General features: G+C 35.2%; 1 protein-coding gene across 1 annotated transcript in view; it reads right to left on the reverse strand.

The window, feature by feature from the left end:
- Positions 1-14237, reverse strand: part of LOC140322446 (inactive dipeptidyl peptidase 10-like) — a 78893-nt gene that overhangs the window by 14283 nt on the left and 50373 nt on the right. The window contains exons 14-21 of the mRNA XM_072399044.1: positions 12460-12551; positions 10770-10817; positions 7595-7713; positions 7107-7154; positions 5185-5283; positions 3603-3669; positions 2463-2657; positions 2162-2313 (exon numbers count right to left, since the gene is read on the reverse strand). Of these exons, the coding sequence (XP_072255145.1) occupies positions 2162-2313; positions 2463-2657; positions 3603-3669; positions 5185-5283; positions 7107-7154; positions 7595-7713; positions 10770-10817; positions 12460-12551 (820 nt within the window). The remainder of the gene's footprint in view (positions 1-2161; positions 2314-2462; positions 2658-3602; positions 3670-5184; positions 5284-7106; positions 7155-7594; positions 7714-10769; positions 10818-12459; positions 12552-14237) is intronic.

Genomic DNA, 14237 nt, shown 5'->3' on the forward strand with positions numbered 1-14237 from the left:
GTCAGACATCCATGATGAGATGGCTGACAGGCAGCATGAGACCTTATATCTGTTCCCCATTCCGGTCTGCACTGATACCTTTTGGCTATACCTTTTTACTGTGTCTTACCTGCTCTGGTAAAATAAATGCTAGAGCTGATACTATTTTTAGTATTTCAGAAGGAAGACCTGGAGCTTGAACCTAATTTTATAATAGATGCACTCTGAATTCTGCCTGAACCAGATTCCTGATCGAAAAACATATGCTCGCCAGGGTCTTCAGCAGAAAATCCTGCGTTGGGTCACCTCTCTAAACTGGCTGGGTATCAGAGATGGTAAAATACTTTAGAATATATTTCTCTTAACTGCTGGTAGCTCATGTTAAAAAAATGTTTGCTTTTATGGCTTCATGCTTCATCTTGGAATTAATTCCTCAGAAGCATCTTACAAAACATTTTATTTAGAGTGGTTTTCCATCTGCATGACCTCTCTGATTCTCATATGCATTATATGTAACTGGGGTATTCTCCTTAACTATCTACCGTAACAGCATCATGTACAAACGGAAAACAACCTTCCATGTCACAGTTCAGGTCTGGTTGCAAACAAAGGAGGTGTTCTCTGCCTAACACAATCTAGATGTTAAAAAGCAGGACAATGGAGAATCCTTATAAATGGTTCCACCTTCTTATCTGCCCTTAAAGTGAGCAGTACCAGGTCACAGCGGATGGGTTCCCAGCACCTGTTCAACACAGATCTTATGACAAAACATAGTGGCTCGGAGTTTAGCACTCTGGTCTTTGCAGCGCTAGGTCCCAGGTTTAAATCTTGGCCAGGACAATATCTGCATGGAGTTTGCAGGTTCTCCCCATGATAGCATAGGTTTCTTCCCACATTTCAAAAACATGCAGTTAGATTAACTGGCTTCCCCCAAATTGCAGTGTGGGCAGCCATCATCTTACTAAAACAAAATAAAATTTTAGACTGAGACTCTCATACTGCATAGCAGTCATGAATAAAATGTATATTCAGGAGTAGATAATCTAAAAAATGCTTTGCAATATCTCAGAAATTTCAGAGCAGTTCATCAGTAGATAAAAAATGTATGAATCTCAGACTCTAATATAGAATTTCATGTTGAATGATAAATAAGAGTTATATTTTATTTTCTGGAAGCTGACTATAAATTGTAACTTCTCTGAGTGTAGAATTATGCACAGGTAATCAAGGCAAGTCTCCATGCAATTCCTGGCTGCTTGCTTTATTCCTCCCACTAGAGTCATTTCCTTGCGTTATAGTTATGATCTAAACTCAAATTTGTGGTGAAGAAAATCCACCCACAATATATGCAAGCTCATTGTACACTTCATCTAATTTCCAGACCTCCAAAGCAGAATTTACAATCAACTACAGCGACCTAGCTCATAAGAATCTTGTTTTCTCTCCAAGTTTAACAGATGCAAATCTCCTTCATTCCAAGACTCTATGAATAATATTCCAATCTGATTTCATGACTTGCCACAGAGTGTTCGCCTACAGTAAAATAATTTTGTATGCATCAGCAAGAGAAAAAAGCAATAAATGCCATCTTTAGTGTAAATGTTCAAATATTTACAAATAAAAATACAGAAAAGAAACTTTACTGGGCAAAATCATTTTAGCTGGCCATTATTCAACGCCAAAACTAGTAATTCTCAGCAGTCATGTCACTCTTCTGGAAACCAAAAAAATGCTTTGTTGCCAAGAAATAGGTATGTAGTTCTGGCCACTCAATTACTGTTTTGTTAAATTTCTATTAATTTAATTGCATTTTGCTTTTCTCTCCAAAGAAACACAAACCTTGTCCACGGGCTCTGACCACCGTATGTGGTCAGTGCTGGTTGTGTGTCAATGTTTTGGCTGTGTTGATGGAAGGAGACGATTTTCAAGAAGATGGTGCCTTATGTAAAAGGATTGGAGGAATTCCTTTTACATAAGAGAAAATTTACATAAGAAATAGGAATAAAAAAATGAAAATGGGAGACCCATACTAAATGGATTGGTCAGGACAACACTACATATTTTCTTGAATCAGTAGTAGTTCAGTGCTTCTTAAAACATCCAATATGAATTTCCATTGCAGATCTCAGCTTCCAAATGACCATTTTGCAAGTGAAGGAAAGCACTTCATGGCCTGATCAACCCTTAGTACTACAGAAGGTGTTTTGTGGCACATTTATATAGAATCTTACAGGCAATGTTTTGTGCACAGCAATTGAGTCCAAAAAAGATTCCCTTACCTTGCCATATACTCCAATGCGTTTTTTGTCCACAAATGGCAGTTGTTTTAAATGTCTGTAAAAGGCAAACAGAATACCAAAAATATACAAAACAATGACAATATACAAATATATATATATGTGTGTGTTGGTTCTAGATGAATAGATAAAAGACGATCAGTATGAGGTCAGTTGTAGGTATAAAAATAGATAAGCTTCACATACTGCACCAGAGCGAGGTGATCTTTAATCTCTGCTGAACCCAGTTTCCGATCAGTTCCATGCAGAATATTCAAACCTTGGTTCTTAGACCCCCGACCATCAACCTTTGCTACAATTATCTGGAAAGAACTCACAAGCACGGATTCCCACCCAAGAGAAAACATTTCAGTGACCTGCTGAGAGCCTGGTACTTCTGGCCTAGAATGGGATAAAACACAACTTGAGAATGTCTCATGCAGTAACTCGTAGGCAGAAAAAAAAACATCCAGGAGTTTTGCCTTTTTTATTGCTATCATTTTAATTTTTAACGGTCACATTTTTCTTTATTTAAATAATTTATACTGTATATACATTTCTTACTTAAAATGTATACATTCTGATTTCCTGCTTCAACTGCACACAGAACACACAGAAAACAGACAGTTTCTCTGATTGGAAGGGCTGATGCAATACTTATGTAGGTACTGGGTACTTGGATATAACAAGTGTGTTCGACATTTTACACCATGTCCTTCCTTGTGTCGCTCTTGGGGAAATGTCTATATTCACTAAAAACTACAGCTCATAAATTATCTAAGATACAATTAGTTTAACTTTTAAGCAGATCTATACCCACAAAAATGAAAATCTTGGTACATTGGGCAACAGCTTTTAAGATTTTTTTTTTTTACTAAGTAAAAAGTACGATCTGTCTGAAGTACCACTTGACTTGTTTGAATAGGCAAGTATAGAACAGTTTTCTTCATCTAAGTAAAAAAGTGTCTGAAATAACTGTTTCCCCTTTTTCTGAACATTGCTTTGCATTTATAGAAGGGTGACCACAAATTGTAACCTTTACTTGACAAATCTAAAGGTGTCACCAGTCATATGGCATCTGAAAATTAGAAAAAACACCATCACCTCAATATTCATTATTTTGGCATCATCTGAAAATTTGGTTTATTATGGATTATTCTGACTCTATATTCAGATTAAAACTGACATTAAAAATTGCTAGATACATTTGTTTTTTTAATAAAGCTGCAGAAAGGGTAATAACAATATGCAAAGTGCTAAAACCCAAGAATCTAACCAGATTTCAGTTTATTGAATTCAGATATTGCCTCATTAAATCATACTGATTGGGTATAAAGTGTTACTTACAACCAGAGAACTAAAGGGTACTCTGTGTCCTGGTATCCTGATGGAAGAGTCAAACTCAGGGAGAGGTCTGATAAGAGAGAATATGCTGATTGTTACAGAGAACATAAGCTAATTTCCAAATGCTTTTGCTTTTTAAACCTTATAATCATAATATAAATATGTAATTGAAATTTAAAATATTTCTATACCCAAACATTTTTCATTGTTGCACATACTGTATTATATTTTCAAAATAAAGTAGTCAACCATAAAGCTATTTGAGGAAAATAAATGAGGTCTAATTGCCTCATAATGCCTGCTATGAACAGTTACAATAAACTACTTTAAATGAGTTTTCAAGGAAGTAATCTTGTAAAGAGAGTGATTAAACATTTGAAACAGCTTCCAAAACCAGTGCAGTTATTGTGATTAAAAAATCCCTATTTCTGTCCACTTAGCAAAAGAACCAACAAAATGTAGCATGTCTGTACTTATGGAAGTTATCAAATCACACTTTGCATTTAGAAAAATTCTTTAGGTAAACATTTACACGTTTACCAAGGATTTATTACATTGCATCCAGGTTTTGTAATTAATCTAATTTTTTTATGAATTGCTTCTAAATACACTACACCATGGGTAGAATTTCTAGATTTTTTTTTGTTGGGGTGGTTTTATTGTACAAATATTTTGAGTCATTCCTAAAGGAAATAAGTTAACACAATGCGTAGTTCTTCCTAGAACAATATCTAAATATAAAACATCTTCCACATACAGTATAGTTCAGTCTAAAATAGTGGAGTTTGTGGTTTATATGGAAAGATTTTATGTGTATATAAATATTGTCCTAAATTGGTCCTGTGCCCAGACTATGCACAAAAAGTCTACAAAATAAATTTCATTTTAAAAAGTTGTCTGAAACTTATGGACACTGAATTAAAAGCCTTGAGAATGAATTTGTTCACAGTACAATCAGTTTAAGATGTCAGAAATAGCAATATATAGACTTTCCTCCCCATTTTAACTGTCCTTTGCCTGCCATATTTACTTACCAAGAATACACTGTGGGTATTACCTGCTTTGCAACCTTCCAAGGAATGTCCACTCCCTCAGACATCCACTTGTGATACAGAGCTCAGGTCTCTTGGGAGGAGTAATAAAGCAGGGTACTGGTATAATTTGGGAAAGCTAAGTACAATGCCCTGCTGGTATCTTCCACTAGCAATGATCTGCATGCAAGGCTTAAAGAAGCACAGAGACCCAGGGATCGTGTCACTGGTCTGGAAAAAGTATTCTTTAAAATTTTATTAGCATGTTGATGGGGGTAAAGACAAAACTATGTAAAGCAAGATAAAATCAAAGTGAACCCTAAAGAACATGTACCCTTTAGGAATATGTAAAGGATTGAATGCCCCTAGTCTAGGAGGTGCACTGTAAAATTGTAAATATATAGTGATCTCTTAAACAATTGTAATTGCTTTCTCCAATGCAAAGAAAACAGAAGCAAACAGCTGACTTAACTAAACACTATTTATTATTAGCCCAATTCACATTTAGTATTTTGATTGTATGTATTGTATACAATAACAAAGATAAAACTTACCGTAACCATCGATTTGTATAGTTTTGTACATTGTCTCTGGCATGTCTTTTGTGCTTAGATACATTTTTAAGGCTTGGTTACTCTCAATCAATAAGAAGTCTGTAAGATTAAAATTTTATTTTTGTAATAATTAGATAATACCATTTATAGGTCTTTGTAAACTAACTAATTGTAAACTGTACATTTTCAACCAAGTTCAGTAAGCTTGGAAAATGGGTTTTATTAGGTCAGGTAATTTTTGTACAGGTATCATCCATACCATTTGTGTGATTATTTGCCATGAGAAAAATAAGACATCCCCTGAAAAAAAGCCCTAATGCGATTTTCAGAGGTAAAATAAATATAAGACCATGTCTTATTTTCGGGGAAACATGGTAGCTGCAGGCTGGCATCTAATTTTTAAAACTTTGCATAATTTAAAGACTTTAGGTTTCTCTGGGACTTTAATGTGCTAAACAATAAACAGCTGTGTTTAGTGCGACAGATTTAATTAAAAATTCACAAAGATGTACAAGAAGTTATTTATAAAGTATGTAAGGATTTCCATAAACATTATTATTATTTTTATTAACTTTCTGTTCTATAGCATATCTAATGGAGATGAACAGTAAGCATACAGTAGCTTTCTTTGGATTTAAAGGAGAATAATTGTGGGATGAAAAACAACATGTTCATTCCTACAGTGTATCTGTAGTGAAAACCACTTTACCCACTTTGAATAGAACAGGGAAGGGCTGTCCAGGGGACAACCTTTTACCAGACAGAAAATAATCGAAATTTGTAAAAGAAATAAACAACAAAATCTGACAGGGGTCATGTATTCTCCTATTTAATGGAGCTATAGAAAAATGTTCCCTTCTTTTTCTATACATTTTTTTCTTCATTATTGCAAGAAAGGTATTTTAAATGTACTTAAGAGGTTCACTGATTTCCAAAATCTTGGGTGGCTGCATTTGCTGGAAGTATACAAAACTAAGATGTTGAGTAGATATGTTTCTAATTGCAGTGCATACACACCAGGAAGACTTACAGTGAAAGATGAAAAAACAAGACAAACGTTTTCATTCATACATACTCTCTCTGAACAGGTAATGACCTAACCATACAATATGGCTGCTGCCTATACCGTAACAATGGTGATTTCTCTTTTTTTATGGAGCCCCAGACAGACCTCTGGGCATCCAACCCTGCTTATGCAAAAAAAAAAAAAAAAAAGGTTTTGAGAATAGAAACATTAAAAAAGTTTTTTTTTGTTTGTATGTTGTGATATATCAGGAATTTATTGTATCAGAAAAGTTAGTCATTAGTTTTCAACAGTTGTACTAGAGTATAAGTGAGGGAAAATATGCAACAGGTATGGGCAGTGGTTCAAGCCTTTCAACAAAAAAGAAAAACATCTGTCTGGTTTGCTTCTTCTTACCTCCTGTTTGGTAAAACATTATCTGCAGAACAGGAACTGAGGGTACATATTTCTAACAGTACAAATCTGGCAGGAGCTGTGCTGCATGTTATATTATACACGAATAAAAATGTGCTAACTTCTGTTGTTCTGACAATAAATGGATTAGGGGAGGGGACAGGAAAATAATTCAGTTCTTGGAAGGTAAGAATAGCATCTTAAGCTACACTTTATAATCAGATAACTATGAATAGGGTGCCTAGTTGCAACAAAAGTCAAAAGTAAAAAGTTTGGTTCTGCTTTAAAGTATCTATTTTTTTTTTTGCTAACAGAAAGTCAGAGGATTAGGTGTTCATCGATTGATTTAAAAAGCACTGAACCCAGAATATCAACAAGGCAGCCAGACAGCAAGCATTCTCAACAAGATAGGTCAACAATGGCAGCCTACAACAACTATTAGGCCACCATATAGATTATTTTGTGAATGTATCTAATGAACTCACGTAAAGAATGTGCTACTCACCCTTAGGATTGTTGGATGGATGTACAGAAATCTGAGGAATTCCTGGACCTGAAAAATATGTAATAAAGTAAACTCTTAGCCCTGAAAGGTGTGAAAAAAGGTGTAGAATCTATTGCAAGATATTTTGTACATATATGCTGTAAAAGAGCCATCAGTAATTCTATTAAGGTGTGGTTTACAAAAAGGTAAAAAAGAATGTACCAGAAGAAACCGTGTACTTTTGTGAGTGTTTATTTGTTGATATCAATTATTTAATTATTATTTATTAATTTATTTATATACAAAATATTTTTAATGGGAGGTGAAAGTTTTACTTTAAATAAAACTGCTCATAATTACTATGAAGATTACATTACAGAATAAATGATACATGTCAGCAAATACAAGATGTCACAATCCTATATGTAAACCTCTAATACTAATATTTTTTATTACAAGTCATTATCCTAGTCCAGTTTCTAATTTTCAATCTATCACATTGCTTTTACCTTTGCAGAACAAGATGAAGTAGCTGCCACTAGGGCTGAACTCCACATCCACAAAATGACAATCTGGAATGAGGTCACAGGTTACACAAGTTCGATTTAATACTCCAGAAGTCTCCACACTGCATTTAGAAAGATTATTAAAATTATCACAAAAGTTTTAACTCCTTGGCTGCAATTTACATAGCCACATCCCAACAATAGAACTGCACATATTACCTGGTGAATGACCATATAACAAGACATTTAAGGCTGATTGAATTTAAGCATAAAAATCACTTTTTTATTATTGCATTATAAAATATTATAATGCAATATTTAATAAAGAGATTTTTATACTTTTATTATATGGCTTAAAGGATAATTCAATTAGCCTTAAAAGTCCCGTTATATAGTCATTCACCAGGTGATATGTGCAGATTATTAAAATTATATCAGAACTGCTTTCAGGTAAAGGCTTCATTATTTAATGTTGATTTATGATGATTTTTCAAATGCCTAACTTTTAAAAAAACGAAACCAATATTTAAGTTCTCATTTACTGTGCAGAAAGAATTTGTACTTGGAAAACAAACTTGTATGTTCTGATGCGTGAATATCTATATGCGTCCCCAGGGCTGAACTTTAATTTTGCGAGTCCCGGGCCTTATTAATATTGCAGCCCTCTACCATCACAGATTAGTTTTGCACTAATCTGTATACCTCAGATAATATGGAAAAGTATGCTACATGTAGTAAAATTTTTATTTGCTGAAATGTTTCTTTTCTATGACGACTTACATAACAAAGAAGTGAAAAGGGTGTGTGTGTGGGGGGGGGGGGGGGGCTATGCCTTCTTTTTTAAATGCTTCATCCTTAATCCCTGATCTAGATTGCTCTCCCACAAATCTGGTCATCCCAATATCTCTCTTAAATGTGTTTTTTTTTTTGGATTTGAGTTTTACCCAAAATTAAAAGACTCTGTTTCACTTGAGGGCTGACAATAGCTTGTGATTAAATAAACAGTGTAACACCTCTTATGCTCTTCATTTTAAAATACATCAAAGCAATACTGTTTAATTGTTAAATAACATTTTTCCTTTTCAACTTCTCATCCACCCTTGCTAAACAAACATCACCCATAACTTCATTTTTGTTGTTTATGTTTGGTTACTAATTTTTCTCTCTCATTTGAAAACAACTTTATCATTCTTGGTACAAAAACATAATTTATCATTATAAAAAAAACGCAAAATACAAATCTGTACTTTTTTACAGCAGTAATGTCAGTAAATTTATTTATTGGAAAATTAATTAAAAAAACTTTTGTTTATGTTTTTAAGATTCTTGAGATTTTGAAAAGAAAATAATTGTTGGAATATAACATAATCAAAAGTAAGTGTCATGTCTCAGATTGTTAACTTTTGTTAGAAAGTGGAAAGATTGAGTATATTAGCGTTGAGGTTTGCGTTTGATCTTGACGATGATTTTGTATGGATATTTGAGTGGGAAAGCTTTATGGTTTCTATAATACTCTATCTGACTTTTTAACTCTGGTCTGGAGGGTGAGAAAGGCTGCTATTGGGTGCTTTGGTATGTGACAGACCCCTCAGCGTATATACAGTAATACAGCAGGTGGAAAGCCGAGAACTTGGAAGAAAACCACACATACCTAGAAAAAAATATACTCCAGACAGATGTGTGCCTGTTGGGAATAAAACCTATTATACAGAGCTGTAGGGCAAGATTGCTTATAGCCCAAATTTAATATTTGCCTTTTTTGTTCTTATAGTCCTTTAACCATGTATGGTAAGGTTTGATAGTGATTTGCGAACAAAAATGTCTTAAAGTACAACTTTTCCTTGTGTGCGGACAGAGGAAGAGAGGGGGTCAGGTCAGCTCTGTTACTGAGTGTTCTCTACAGAGTGCTCAGAGTATTAGTCTGATGGAAATTGTATTCATTTATTAGGAAAGTGGAGGTAATATAATGAATATAATGAAAATAGACTTTCCCATAAACATGAATCATCCACAAAACCACATCCTTTTTAAATTGCATTTGGGTTTAAACCACTTATCTAGACAAAACAAAACATCAACCCCTTATTTCAATAATTTTCCAAGCCCATTCATATAAAACACTATAATGTTTAAAATGCCTAGTAAAGTGTGTAAATTCATACATACTCACATACATATATTCATATAGTATATAGGCATGTTATCCAACACAAGAACAAGAAAAAACTGTTTATATTATAGCTGCTGTATTTTTTATTTATATGTTATGTACTGTTGTGTAATATTCTATATTCTGGTATAGGGTATATTACATCAGTTTGCAAAACAATAAGAACAATTTTAGATACAACTAAAGACAAAATATAAATGCAAACCCCCAATGTAATATAGTTTTATTACCTCTTGACTGGTAATCTGTATTTTTTTCCACTTTCTGTACTCTATCCAGAAAACATGGCAATTACAGGGTTGGGACAAATTATATATATATACCTGAACAATAAAACGGATACTGTGAAGTAAACATTGTGTACAGAAATGCATATTGCACTAGTGACATGAGGGAGTGAGCAATGTGTTCTGAAATGCAAATCTTAATGGTGGCATGGAGATTGGTAAAGCTGCATGCGTTAGAGTTAAGTCTGGTTTTGGGGTAGGGCAAACTGGGCAATTACCTGGAGCCCACCCCTTTCTCCACCACTCCAATTGACTGAATAACAGGGTGTGCAGGGAGCTAGAATGTTGTGCAGTTGGGGACTGCACTTCATACTTTATAAAGGCACCATTTTATCTAAGATTTTCCCTGCACTTGGCGTGCAGATTTCCCTGGTGGCATGGATAATGAGGAGTGAGCTGTGTATGCCTGTCTAGATATTCAAGTTACAAGCAGTTTATTACATTTTGACAAGCATACAGAGTAAAACGAGGAAACTATGGTGTGAATATTTCACTGGTGACATAGATAGTAAGGACAAAGGTATGCATAATATAGTACATATCTACCTGGTGGACTTCCCTATAGTTTGCACAATAAGTGATTTTTGTAAATAACAGTAATATGGATGACAGCTGTATTCTATATGAAATATTGCAGAGACTGCAAAGTTGACTTTCAATAAGTTTTCTTACAGTTAGAAAAAAAACTCTTCAATTTGTTAAGAAAAAGGTGGTTTAATACCTATACAAGTGTCTTCTCCTTGGTGTATCTTCAGTGCTGAGGAAATACCTAGAAATAAGCAAAAAGTTTGAATGTCTTTTAAATATAAAACAAAAATAATGTAGGTAAATGGAGACTGATCCCACGAAAAAGAAACAGACATAAGGATGTCCTCTGTACCTGCACATTTCTTTACACTGAATGTTTTCAGGTACTTTACAAATCCCTAGTCTATTCATCTTTTATCTGTCCTTAGTGACAGCTATAAAACAATTGGCTGCTTCCAAGGAGATTTAATAAATTGCTTTTCCAAGGAAAACTATCAATCTAGTGACATTGAGTAATACACCTATTTTTGGGAGTTAGTATTAGGGCATTTTAATATTATTCACACATATAAGCAAAACAAAAAAGTTAATTAAAAAAATTTGTTGGATTGGTCCTAAGCAGAGATAATCCCCATATCATGACATAGCAGTACCTGCAGTCAGGTATAGTTGATTGGCATTAAACATCTATCTGTTCCTTGTTTCGACATGATATCACAGAGCCTGTCAGAGGGAAGTTTTACATCACTGACCTACACTCACCAGCCACTTTATTAAGTACACTTGTTCAACTACTTGTTAACTAAAATTTCTAATCAGCCAACCACATAGAAGCAACTCAAAACAATTAGGTATGGATAATATAAATACAACCTGCTGACGTTCAAACTGAGCTTTAGATTGGAGATGAAAGATAAATGTGGCATTTTTGTTAGTGCCAAATGAGCTGGTTTAAGTATTGATTTGCTGGAAATTACATGCACAACCATTTCTAGGGTTTACAGAGAATGGTCAAAAAATGACATACAGTGGGCAGCAGTTCTATGAGCAAAAATGCTTTAATGATCCCAGAGGTCAGAGGAGGTCGGCCAGAGTGGCCAAGTGGTCAAGCTGATAGAAAGGCAACTCAATAGCCACTCGTAACAGTCATCAAATCTCAATGCAATCAACTACCTTTCACATGTGGTGGTACAGGAGATTCACATCATTAAGTAGAAGCTGGCAAATCTGCTTAATTCCATCATGATTACCAAACATGATAGACTAAAGTCCCTGAGGAATGTTTCCAGCACCTTTTTGCATTTATGCCATGAAGAATTCAGCAATTCTGAAGACATAAAGGTGGTCCAACCTGGTACTAGTTTGGCATAAAGCACAAAACTCCACAAAAATAAAATGCCCATCAAATTATTTTTTTTGTTTCCCATTGAAGTGATTGTCCTTTCACATTTGTCTCAAGATACATTAGGAATTGATAGAACTATTTTGAAAGAATTGCAACCAAGTCTCCTCATTAAAAGATTTCCCATCTATGCCTATTTAGAGACAGATCCACTTTTTAGATTTCCACATAATTTAGGTCCCTGTGATAACTATCACCTGGATAAAATGAGAGTGAAAACTTCCCTGCAGATATACAAGCAAAAACCTGGCTGAAGTTGAACTTTTGACACACTTGATTTAACATCTGATTTCATCTTATTTTTCAACGGTTGGACCATTTTTGTAATAAATAACTTTAACAGGAAAGAGAGCTGAAATTGGAACTTTTTAATTTGTAATTTTATTATTAAATGCCATATATATATATATATATATATATATACATATACAGGTTTCTATCTGCCTATAAACTGTCCTTATGGCAGACAGTGATAACTCACACTGTTTTATTGTCTTCATTGTATGCCACAATCCTTGTAACATCCCAGTCACCAGATGTCAGCATATGCAAAGAACTGTCTTTACTATTGAGCTGCAAAGAATATAAACATTTATTAGACAGTTATACATTAATCATGCAAGTTTTATAATAATGTCAGTTTCAAACAGAATATTTTCTGCAGACACTGGAACTTCAGTCCAATAATATAAATAAGACATACCAAGATTTGATATAGAACAAAAGCACACAGCATTAAAGATTGTCAAGTCAGGAATAAAGGGACCTAATATGCTGACCATTCTTTAACGCTCATATTTGTTCAGTAGAGAACAGCAAACTTTGACTAAAAACAATGATAAAAAAACAGTTGGGACACTTTATCTAGATCATTTCTGGAGTACTCCAACTCACTGGTGTGTTCCAACAGAGAAATTAGGGGCAAACAGGAGTACAGGAGACGCTAAATGAGTATCATCAGGGCACAACACATTACAAGCATATGACAGGGGTCTGCAACCTGCGGCTCTTCAGCCTCCTTGTTGTGGCTCCCTTCGGCTGCCGCGGGGAGATCTCTGATGGGGGATCCCCTTCCTCCCAAGACACTGCGGAGGACGGGGATTCCCTATCCGGTGTTCTAATGAAAAAAATCTACCAGTGAAATAAATCTACCATGGGGTGTGTACTAAATGGGTGTGTACAATGACATCCCCCTCCTTTGAACCCCAATTCCTCTGAAATGGGGAGATGTACAAAACCAAAAATGTAGGTGCAAGTGGGGGACACCTGTGACTAACACCCCCTAAAATTTAATTGTTAGGCTATCATCAGAACATAAAGAACTCTGCCCATCAAAAAAATCTACCGTTACACATTGCTGGAGGCACCTGAACCCCAATTTCTCTGGAACAGGAAGGGGGTACAGGTGAACAAAATTAGAGGTGCAAGTGGGGGACACCTGTGGCTAACACCTCCTAAAAACTCCCCCCATCAAAAAACCCCTACCCTGTTACACATTGTTGGAGGCTTCCAGCACCTAAACCCCAATTTATCTGGAAACAGGGGTACAAGTGATAAAAATTTGAGGTGCAAGTACGGGACACCTGTGGCTAACACCTCCTAAAAATTCATAAAAACTCTACCTATCAAAAAAATCTACCCTGTTACACATTGCTGGAAGCATCTAGCATCTGAACCCCAATTTCTCTGGAACAGGGGGGAGGCGGTACAGGTGACCAAAATAGAGGTGCAAGTGGGGGACACTTATGGCTAACACCACCTACAATTGAATCGCTAAGGCATATTCAGAAAATCAAGAACTCTGCCCATCAAAATAATCTACCCTGTTACACATTGCTGGAGGCTTCTAGCACCTGAACCCCAATTACTCAAGATTGGGGGGTACAGGTGAACAAATTTCACGGCCGACAAGCGGCTTGCGACCGCGAAGGTCCCCTAAAATTTCATCGCTAAGGCATCGTCAGAACATAAAGAACTCTGCCCATCAAAAAAATCTACCCTGTTACGTTAGAAGCCTCCAGCTAATGTAACAGGATGATACGTTAGAAGCTGGAGGCTTCTAGGGGCATAGTTCAGTGTTTAATTTATTTCAAAGTAGGCCTACACATGCACACTTGTAACAGGTAAAATTAAAAAAATATTAAACTTTTAAAAGTTTATAAACTGTGTTATGTTTTGCGGCTCCAGACTATTTTTCTTTAGTGGAAGAGGAGGCAAAATGGCTCTTTTGATAGTAAAGGTTGCTGACCCCTGGCATAT

The sequence above is a fragment of the Pyxicephalus adspersus genome, chromosome 1 (genome assembly GCF_032062135.1).
Source record: "Pyxicephalus adspersus chromosome 1, UCB_Pads_2.0, whole genome shotgun sequence".
NCBI classification, from domain to species: Eukaryota; Metazoa; Chordata; class Amphibia; order Anura; family Pyxicephalidae; genus Pyxicephalus; species Pyxicephalus adspersus.